Source organism: Thunnus albacares, chromosome 9 (genome assembly GCF_914725855.1).
Source record: "Thunnus albacares chromosome 9, fThuAlb1.1, whole genome shotgun sequence".
NCBI classification, from domain to species: domain Eukaryota; kingdom Metazoa; phylum Chordata; class Actinopteri; order Scombriformes; family Scombridae; genus Thunnus; species Thunnus albacares.
This window is the reverse complement of record NC_058114.1, coordinates 26,627,404-26,638,389: the sequence shown is the minus strand read 5'-3', so window position 1 is coordinate 26,638,389 and position 10,986 is coordinate 26,627,404. Positions and strand designations below refer to the sequence as shown.

Here is a 10,986-nt window from a genome sequence, read left to right as displayed (position 1 = left end):
CTACACAAACAGAGAGAAATGGATAACTGTATGACTTACAGAACCAAGAAATTATTTGGTGGATATAACCAAAGAAATAAGTGATATGCATAGGCTGAATACCTTATCCTGCCATCATTGTAGGCCGGTGTCCCCTCCACAATGGAACGGATAAAAAAGGATTGATTGCAGTTGACCTCCTCCTGACCTCCTACGATACTGAATCCCAGACTGCCCGAAGTGCTCCGCCGCAGGACAATGTCTTTGCAGCAGTAGAGATGCCTGCATGAGCCAAGGGAGAGATTAAAAATACTAATCTCTCAACTGCATCTTTACATTATATATACTGTACATTATATTCACCATATAGTACCAAATGTACGTGCAGTAGCTACACTAGATTGCTGAAACCAGCCCCACTCAGAAGACAAAGGCCTAGGAATGAAGGTGTGACTTTCACAGGAGATGTGAAGCAATAAGAAGAGTGGGACTTCTATATCAGTTGCAGACAGATAGCCCAGGACTGAGTGAAAATTATATTCAAATCCTTTTAGTTGCATCACTGGCCTTGTCTACATTCCCATGGTGACTCAGTACTTGTTTCATCACCTAATCAATTCACTGTTTGAGGAGAAACACATTTTTATTTCACTTTATTTTATAAAAGCAGGAGCAGCAGTTGTTTATTGCTGTCAGTGCACCGCTGTCTTCCTGACAACACATTGTTGTAAGATAAATTCTTGTGCTACAATCCGAGAGAGAAAGTTTTCAAACCTCAGAAGTTCTACTGATATAATAGTGGTGAAAATTTCAGCTAAAAAGTTAGTTTTGAAAGTATAATGAGCTTTCTCTTCCCAGCTGGCTCTGTCAAAATTTCAGCTGGCACCATCTGGCGCGGGGTCAAAGGGACTGGGTGTGACGGTAGGACAGTGTGGAAATTATCCTGCGCTCAGAAAAGAGAAAATATATACAGAGTGGATACAGGGACACCAGGGTGCTCACCTGGGTAGCTGCAGCCATGACACCCACAGTGGGGAGTAATCATCATTGGGCAGTGGGCTCTTGGTGCTATCTGTTGGTGAGGGTGTGAGACAGGGTGGCAATGTGCACTCTTGCAGACTTTCATCGGGAGGACGCATCTCCAAGACCTTGAGCACAACGGGAGAGGAGGTGTTCTTCAAGTTGGCCACGGCCTCGCCTCGCGTCACCCCCGTCAAATCCACCCCGTTCACGTTTAGCAAGATGTCACCTGCAGGGGAGGAAGTGGACAGCACAGCTCATCCTCTGCCCAGGGTTGCTGCCCTGATAGTAGCTTTTCAAAAGACCTCATAGGACAGGGACTCATCATCTGTCTATTTAATATTCAGCAGCCTCCCTGCTAGAACACAAAGGGATGGAAACCAAGCGCCACCTGTGCTTTAAAAAGCCTCCCAGTGATGAAAGTGGTGCAAAGAAAAACAGACGGCACGGTCCAGCTTGCTAGCAAGCAACTCAAAGGACACATTTGCCCTGTGAGGATATGTAAATGCAAATGAATAGGCTATTACAATACACAAACATGTTTCATAAGCACACAAACAAAGACAGCTGCTGCTGCTCAGTCCCATATGAATACAGTAATGTGCACCTTGAACCATGCACAGGACAAACAAACTCAATTGAGTTCTTTACTGTATGCTACTGTTGTGCTGCATCACAACATTTCTCTCATTCCTCTCATAAACAGCCCCAGGCAGGGGGGATTGAGTGTAATGACAAGCTTAATGTAGTTATGCTTTAAGATGGATATGCTGGAATCAGCAGTTGAGCCTCACATCTCTCACTCCCTTGCCTTCAACTGCATTATAGGATATAAAGACTGCTGCTATGACATCAGTTATTTGTGTGCTGCTTCATGTTTTGCTCTATTTCAGAGCTGACTGATTTCATAAAATGAAATAATTAAGTACTCCACAGATCCTCATCTGGAACACGATAAGTCCTGAGCGCTGCTATGCAAATGTTTGTGTTTGTATCGCTGTTTAAGCCAATTTGTGGAGCACTGAACCACAGCAGCACCACTGAGTTTTCTGCTGGATGAATAACCTTCATAATGAAACAAGTGTTCATCAATCACCCTGTCTGTTACATACGAAGTATTCATCACCAAAGCCTTATCCACCACAGTCGGCCTGCCATAATGCGAGCTCCACTGCTTTGCACAACAGTAGACGACAACCAGACAAAACAAATACTCCATCTAAACTAAATGAGTAATTATTTGTACAAAAGCGCTAAATATGGCATTCCTTGTAATAAAAGTAGTAATATTCTGATACTATTAGGTGGTAAGAGAGAGAGATTTCACTTTACCTTTGCGGATGGAGCCCTCCTGTCCCACCACTCCATCGGGGTCCACGTTTGTGACATAGATGGGGAGGTCCCACCCTCGGCTGGACATGCCCCCTGCCACCGTCATACCCAGGGAGTCGTAGGGCTCCTTGGTCAGAGTAACTGTCTTTTCATAGCATGCAGGCTTCTGACAAGAGTCCTTCACAGAAAATAGAAGACAAATAGAAAATAGTTGCAGTGGAGCATAAATTAATAATGAATGGAAATTTTAAAAACAACAGTGCTTGAACTGTTTTTATGTCCCACTTCCATGGTAGTGGACACAAAAACGTGCAAGACAAACCTGATGTTGTCGTAGTGGCATTTTGGGTGTACTCACATTCTTATTAACACAATAACTCAAGACCAAACATGATATAAACTTAATTGTTACATCAAAGGCACCTTCTATAGACTACATGATCTAATTAGATTCTGGAGCAGCAAATTAGCATATTAATAAGGACTGTTTTCTCTGGGACCTGTGATAGTTCCTTAATGATAGGAGGATTCAAATGAATACCACCCATGCTGTGCTATATGAACAAGAGTCCAATGACATAGACATAGCTGTTAATTAATGGATGACCTCGTTAGCGTAAGTGTTAATGTATAATATACGGTGGTTATTAGGGTAGGACATTAGGCTAAAGTGCATCTTCATTCTGTGTTTATGTTGGATATAGAGAAATTGATTTATTCACAGATGTGTGACATGCGACTTGGTTTGGTGAGCGAGGCGGTGTGTGGGATGAAGTGAATGAGATTTTATTTATTGTGAGTTTGCTTGTGAGTCAGATGGGAGACAGCGAGGGAGAGTAGTGTAGTAATGAATAACACATGGACACATTGAGGTTGATGGGATGTAGCTTGTGTTGCGTCGCTAATGTGCTGCATTCACACATTTCTGCTGTGCTCGCAGGAGGAGATCACTTGTGGTCACATGACTGACCTCGGGGCACAGCACTGACACTGCTTCCTACCAACAGAATATGCTGCAGCTGTGTACTGTACATTAATGTGTGGTGTACTTTGTATGTCAATATGTACACGATAATGAAGAGCAGATGATATACAAAAAAGACAATAGGGTTTTGGGGTATTTTGTTTGATAGAGACTCTTCTTTTCTCAAAATGTATATGTAGTGTTTTGGACGGTGATCTATGAAAGTCTACTTTATGGATGTTTTTAAACCAAATTCACATCAAATCAAAAATTAAGGGAAGACCTGTCTAACTGATTATTATTAGTTATCTCCAGCTTCAGTAAGGAACTTGTGGAAATCTTCTAGGGAAGGATATCGGAAGCTGCTGCCTGCTGTACTGCTTGAATGACATGCTCAGCTTTGATGGGAGAATAATACGTCCATGGATCATTTGCACCTGAAAGGGAATATTTATCATGGGAAGAGGAGACATAGAGAGGTACTATAAAGATAAAATGGGAAGAGGAGTTGGGAACACAAATAACAGATGAAGAATGGAAACAGATGTTTAATGAAACACAAAACTACCAATTCCTTATTTTGGAAAGAATTTGTTTAGAAAATAAATATATTTCTTGACCCCAGAAATGATTTATAAATATAAACAAAGATTAAGCTCTGAGTACTGGAGGAACTGTGGTGAAAGCAATTTAAATTATTTACATGTATTATATTTATGCAAAATATTAAATACATATTGTTTAGACGTTTTTAAGTTTGTAGAAGAAGTTTTGAAAACAACTTTGTGTTTAAAAGCAGAGAATATTATACTGGGAAAACCTCCAACTGGTCTAAGTGAGGATGAAAATGATTTATTTAAGAATCCTGAGAAACACAGCACTGAAGCAAATAACAAAGGGGTGGTAAAAAAACAAACCCCCAGATTTAACAAAATGGAAAAGCATGATTCAAGAAGTGCAATTTATGGAGAAAGTGACTCACAAAATCAGGAATATGGAAGTATATCAGAGGGTCAATCACCAGCTTGTCCTCTCTTTTCCAAATAGACGACTATGTTAATGAATATCTGACAGCTTCCTGTAATTGGCATGTATGCTTGGGCGTGCATACATACACATATATACAGTATGTATCTCTGTGTGAATGTATATGTATGGGTAAATGCATATATATACACACACTCACACACACATATATATACACACATACCCTTATGTATATATGAATGTATTTAATGAACATGAATGTGTGCAGTACCCAACCTGTTTGTCTCCCTGTTTTTTGTTTTTTTTTGTTGTTTTTTATTACTTTGTTTTGTTTTGTTATTAATTTAAAAATTCTTTATCATGAATTGATCATTTGGAAGCAGCTAAGCTGCACATATAAAAATAGTTTTGAAAAAAGTAAAGTATAAAAAAAACGGAAGGGGAGACAGAGGAACAAAGCTCCTCTGGGGTGTATTGGCGCTGTACATGTCACCTGTGTGTGTGTGTGTGTGTGTGTGTGTGTGTCTGTGTGTGTGTGCTGCTCACCAGCAGTGTTTGCTCTATATCCACAGGGGAATATGGTGGGGGACCATCCATGGCCCAAGGATCTTCTTGTAGGATGTCTGGGGTAGGCAGGCAGATCTGACGAGACACTATGAAATGGACACGCTCCTCACTTGCCTAGAGAGCATAAGGAGACAACAGAAAGTTTTCACATATGAAGGCAATAGACATTTTTCAAAACTGGCCATAAAATAACTGTTATTAAAGAGGTGGTTCACCCAAATTATGTAATGGAATTCAATTTGTTCTGCTCACAGCATCTAAAAGTAACTCTGAATTATATTTCTGTAATGTCATTTTCAATGCTGTGAGCACCAAATATGAGATTTTATTGACCTCTATTGTGTTGGGGTGGAAGCAGAAATCTTTTAAAGGCAGAGCTCTCGTGGGGTTTTTTTGTAATTTGGGTGAACTGACCCTTCAAGAAACATTTGTAGGAAAACCATGATTGTTTTCCTGTGAGTTCATTGCCACCCAGTAGTAACATACTTTGTAAATCTCCTCTCTCTGTGACTTGAACTCCAATGACTGATCTTCCAGCCCAGCTACCCTCATTCACACATTTGCATGCAAGTGGTCCAATAGACACACAGACTAACTGGCTGCTTCCCTCTCCCTCCTCCAGACACACAGACTAACCGGCTGCTTCCCTCGCCCCCCTCCTCTGTCATTCCTCTGAGATTTCCACTGGTCTCTGTAGCACAGAGCTGACTCCTGAATTAGCCAGTCCAGCCCATTATTGCCTTAATTGGACTAATTTAATTTCTTCCCTGCCAGTTCTTAATCTCTGCCAGAAAGTGCCTGCTCTGAGAGGCCATCTTGGCTCCACAGAGACCCAGAAGAGCCAGTCAGACTGCTCAAACAGGAACACCGGGCCCAGAGACCCTGCACAGTCAGCCACAAACACACTGCAATTAACCATGATTAACCACAAACACAGCACCATTGACTGGCATCAACCAGGAACTAGAGGCAGCCTCATGGCCCAGTCCGTCAGGGAATCACCACAATTAAATACTATTAACTGCAGTGAACACAGACACAACAGCACAGCAAAACAATTAGCCTGAATCACTACAATTATCTTTAATACCTCAGGGACCCTGAGTAAGAACAGAACACAGTTGTTTATCGTCTATAACAACATATCAACTAATTATACTGTCACCACTTTTTTATAAATGACCTGCTATCTTAAATTAACGTTAAGACTTTTCCTTAACCCCTGCTGACTGACCTGGATAAGCAGAGCAGCATGTTCTGGTGCTCCATAGCGTAAATCGTGCCCGTTGATGGCGAGAACGCGGTCGCCGACACACAACTGTCCGTCACGTGCTGCCAGGCCTCCCTCCAGCAGGTGAAAGATATAGACTCCATGCTCCTCCGGCCGCCTCACTAGCTTAATGCCCAGCTGTTCTTCTGGAGTGCTTTTATTCAGGACCACATGGATGCTGTCATCCCTCAAGGGGTGGTGAGGCAGGCCGTGAGACAGGTGGCCCCCGGCAACATCGTGGCCATGCCCGTGGCCGTGTGGGTGGTTGTGCGAATGTGAGCGGTAGCGGTGGCGCTGTTCTCTGAGGACGGTTAGCCGGAGGAGTTGGCAGGGCTGTTTGAGGGTTGCCACGGCGTAGCAGTGGGGTACATTGCTGATGTCAATGCCATTTACCTGAGAGGGCAACAGAGGAAATTATCACTTTGATCACTGCTTTCTGACATGTCGTATTACCGTAACTGTTACTGTGATACCTTCAGAATCATGTCTCCAGGCAGCAAGCGTCCATCGCGAGCAATGACACCTTCTCTGTAGATATCCTGGATGAGGATGCGCACCAAGGGGGTCTCGTTGCCGCCGACAATGCTGATGGCCAGTGGTTCTGAGGCATCCACCCGTGTGATCTTAATACTGGTAAGTTCACCGTCAGGGATCAGGTGATGGAGCTGAGGAAGAGCCAGCACTACAGGAGAAGGTAGGGAGAGGAAAAAAGGCTGAGTTTTGACAAGAAAAAAAAATATTTTGAGCAACAGCCAAATACAACAGGAGAGGAAGTGGGGGAAGGGAACGAGGAGGGAGACAGAGAGTGTTGCGGAGGGAAAGAAAGACACATTGAGGGAGAACGAGTGGTAGACCGTGGTGGACAAGTTCAGCCGTGGAACCAGCTGTCTCTACTCCCTCAGGTTACTTAAACAAACTTGTACAAGCCAAGAGGGAAAATTTACTTGGCTGATTATCCTGCTCGATGTTTGTATCATTAGTCACATACATCTGTACCAAGTATGCTTGGGAAAACCCTCATTTTCAAATTTCCACAAAGTTATTACTTGGGCGGGGAAGCAAGTAGAGTTATAATACACAACATTTTACACATATTCCAACTGCTGCGCTGTGAAAATATGAATCAAAACAAGGACTTTTTTTTCTAGCACTGTTTCATAAATTGTTTTCTTTGAAACAAGTAAAATAAATCTGCCCAGGGTAAAATCCTTTATCCATATCTGTCAAGAAAATATGATTGAAAATTAAAATTTGCATTGGTAGCAGATTTTTTTTCACTTGTTTTCACTTCAATCCAACCAACATATATTATTCTGCCACTGCAATAAATAAATTACTTGGCCAAATTATGTATGCAAACAAACCTTATTGTAAACCGTAATATTTCTCATAAAAAAATGATTTTGGTTGCTAGTTTTATCTGATTCTATTGTGCAAGCTCCCCTCCCATCATGCTCAGTAGGGAAGGGTATCAAGAACTGGAACTAAATTGGTTCTGGTTCCTGACTGATCAGTACTAAAACATTGCTCCTGGACAAATGGTGCAGCTATCGGTATGCATGTAATGTTAATTCATTCTAATCTTCCAACCAATCGATTGGTTGAAGAGTAGTTAGAATTCCAGTTGACAAAGATTTTCTTTGGTTGACTACAGTCCTAGTTGTTATAAAAATAAGTCTGTAGTTATTGACTCAGGACAAAGCATTAGTTTTAAGCACTTCTAATTTAACTCATGTTCATAAATAAATAACTGTTTTCACGTCATTTCATGTCATATCTATTCTTTTCACAAATTATGCAGAGTAGTATCAATAAGAGTATCGATAAGTATCCGTATCAATAAGCAGTATCGGTATTGATATCGGTATCGATAAAATCCTAATGATAGCCATCCCTAATGCCCAGTGGTGAGCTCCATTTAGCAGCAGAATGACACATCCTGGACTGGACCATGTAGACGTGGGTGGGGATATTTTGTGACTATTTTGGCCAACAGCCGTGGCCAGTAAATGACGGAGAACACGTATTCTTTATTTTATTTCCTTTTCTTTGGTTATGAAAAATGTCTCTTGTCTGCCTTTCCCCATTCCTCAGTGCGCTGTCTCCCTCTGTGTCTCTAGCTCCGTAGCCTCACTCCTCCGTTCTACTCACGCTGCGCTTTCTCCATTCCAAAGTCAATATTTTGTCTTTATCGCAGCAGATTGCTTCAAGGGTGGAGAGCACGTTAACACAGAGACCTGCAGCTATTATGTAACCACTCTTTCTCTCCATCACACACTCTTTCAACCTCTGTCCTTCTTCATCTCGTCATTTCCCTTTTTTTTCAACCACTCCTCCGTCCATGGGGACACCACTATCCTTTTATTTGTTTTCTTATCTGTGTTGTTTTTTTTCTGTATTTGCTCTTCCCCCCATTTGTTCTCTATGGATCCATCCCTACTTCACTCTCCATCCCCTCCGTCTATCTTTGTCTCTCCAGCGGCAGGCAATGAATATTTAATCTATTCTCTCAGCCTCCTCGGTGATGGCCTCAGAGAATAATCTAGTCCCCGATCATTCGTCATCCCTCAGTCTTACACAATGCCACATTCCTTCTCCTCTTCCCATCACGCTGCAGTTATACTTCAACATTATGCACTCTTATAGTTGACTACATTCCCTGTGCTGCACTATCGCCAGGGTCAGGCTGCAGATATAACATTAAAGATCACTGGAGCACATTTTCTTTACTACATAACATCTTATGGATCTATCATGTCAAGAACACAGCTCTCTCTGCGGACTGCTCCATCAAGTTGGTGCAAACCTGTTGACCCTGACTGTGTCGGAGGAAGAAGAAGAAGAGGAGGGGATGAAGAATGAGAAGACTGGGAGGAGGGGGTTGAGATAAAAGAAAGGAAGAACAGGAGGTGGAGAAGGGAGAGAAGACGTCATCAGCCTCTTCTTCAGTGACCTCCTGCATCCCACCCTGGCCAAAGTGCCTCAGGCTACCACTCTCCCTCCTCATCTGTCTCTAGTGATGCACCAGTGGACTTATGCAATCTGCAGCTAAATTATTAAAGAAACATATGCTACTGTTACACTGGGCTCCCAGCCGTGTCACCCTCCTCGTACAGCTGAGAGAACATTGCAAATACACCCACATGGAGACACACACATGCACACACTGAGCACTTTCTCTGGAACCCTCTTCAGGGTATCATTAAAAGCGTACAGCAGCGGCATCATGCAATCAAGACACAATGCACAATACACGCTCAAGTATAGACATAGAAACAAGAAACAAAGAGATCGATATATAGACCCTGATCCATACCTTCCTGTGGCACACTGGAATTCCTTGCATTGTCTCTTTCTTCAGATGTTTCATTGCTCACTGCGTTGCCACTCTTGGTCCTCCTCAGGACACTGAATGCCCGGTTCAGCCTCCGGAAGGAGCGACTCCTCACTGAAGAACGGTCAAAATTTCTGACTGCAAGGAAGACAGGGGAGAAAGAGAGGCTTTATAGATTACCTCACCCTCAACATGCCCAGACATGCCTGAATCTGCCTCCTCACAACCAATCAAATGGCTTCCTCATGGTTTAGTGGATATTTAGACTGAAAATAGAGATGCATGAAAACACAAAAAGGTCTGTTTTGGTACCGATGAGAAGATAAGATATAAATAAGATATTATCCAGGCGGTCCAGTTTGAATAATACATCCGTGAGTTTTAACAGCGCACAGTAGTTTATAACACTATGATGACATGATTTTACAGCTCTCATTTTCCCTCCATCTCAATTTGATTATAGTAAGGGCAATTAGAATTATGCTATTCTTGAAGAATCTGACTGGCTATTGCACTGTATTGCTGGGTGAAGTTTCACTGCATTTAAGGTATCCTGCGGGGTTTTTGACCACTAGTAGTGCTATGGAGCAATGTTTTTACAAGAGGGTCCCTGTTTTACTATTGTGCACATGCAACAACATAATACACATTACTGCCACTGGTTCCATGCTTATCAAGAGTTGGTGGTGAGTACCAATCAGACCAGTGCTCTCTGTGTCCCAAATTTACAATCTGTATGCCTCCCTGTGAGGAAATGATTTTATGTAAAGTAACAAACTGAGCCTGCTGGATACTGATCCAGTGTTTGCGATGAGTGCACTCCTAGTAAAGACGGATGTAAACAATGCAGGGTTCAAATATTTTTAAAGTTTGATTTGATTTGTTTTACGAGGAAGGAAACACATTCAACATGTTTGTTGTATCATCATTGATACACACAATTTTTGGGTGAGCAGTACTGAATGTAAACAAAACTTTGCAGTGGTCTCACTGAGATGATGGATGGAAATGAGGATGCTGTGTTTTCTGCCTCCAGTCCATCCTTTTCTTCTGAGTTTCATTTGTGTAACTTTTTTCAACAAGCCCAAATAATGCATCTTGTTGTGGATAGAGGAGCTGCTGTCAACTGGTGGCCTTTCAATTAATAAACTCAATCTGTGCTGAGTATAGTTACATGGTTGCGTAACAACAGCAGTGATGTAACACACGGTGGACTCCAGTCCATGTCCGAAAGAGAGGGGTTCAAACCATCCCACAGAGACTCTTGTCTGGTACTTGGCTTTTCTTAGAAGAAGACAGACAGGCTACAGGAACTTGCAGTGAAAAGGCAGCATCACCAGCCTGGCTGCACCGAGCACAGGGCAGCAAGCCTCTGCAGCGCCCCTCCCTCCCTCTGCGGGCCTGGGGAGATGCAAGGGCTCTTGACAGCCACATTATTCTTTAAAAGCGCCAGCCGCTTCTGGAGCTGACAGCTTGTTCAGCATTAGTGGCGCTGGTGGTGGTGGTGGTGGTGGTGGGCGCTCAGCCGGCCAG

General features: G+C 42.6%; 1 protein-coding gene across 4 annotated transcripts in view; it reads right to left on the bottom strand.

Annotated features, from left to right (window-relative positions):
- Nucleotides 1-10,986, bottom strand: part of lnx1 (ligand of numb-protein X 1) — a 35,731-nt gene that overhangs the window by 1,037 nt on the left and 23,708 nt on the right. For all 4 annotated transcript variants that reach the window (XM_044362764.1, XM_044362765.1, XM_044362766.1 and 1 more), the window contains 7 exons: nucleotides 9,436-9,591; nucleotides 6,593-6,801; nucleotides 6,084-6,512; nucleotides 4,829-4,963; nucleotides 2,332-2,509; nucleotides 982-1,228; nucleotides 103-261 (listed from right to left, as the gene is read on the bottom strand). In XM_044362764.1, coding sequence (XP_044218699.1) covers nucleotides 103-261; nucleotides 982-1,228; nucleotides 2,332-2,509; nucleotides 4,829-4,963; nucleotides 6,084-6,512; nucleotides 6,593-6,801; nucleotides 9,436-9,591 — 1,513 coding nt within the window. The remainder of the gene's footprint in view (nucleotides 1-102; nucleotides 262-981; nucleotides 1,229-2,331; nucleotides 2,510-4,828; nucleotides 4,964-6,083; nucleotides 6,513-6,592; nucleotides 6,802-9,435; nucleotides 9,592-10,986) is intronic.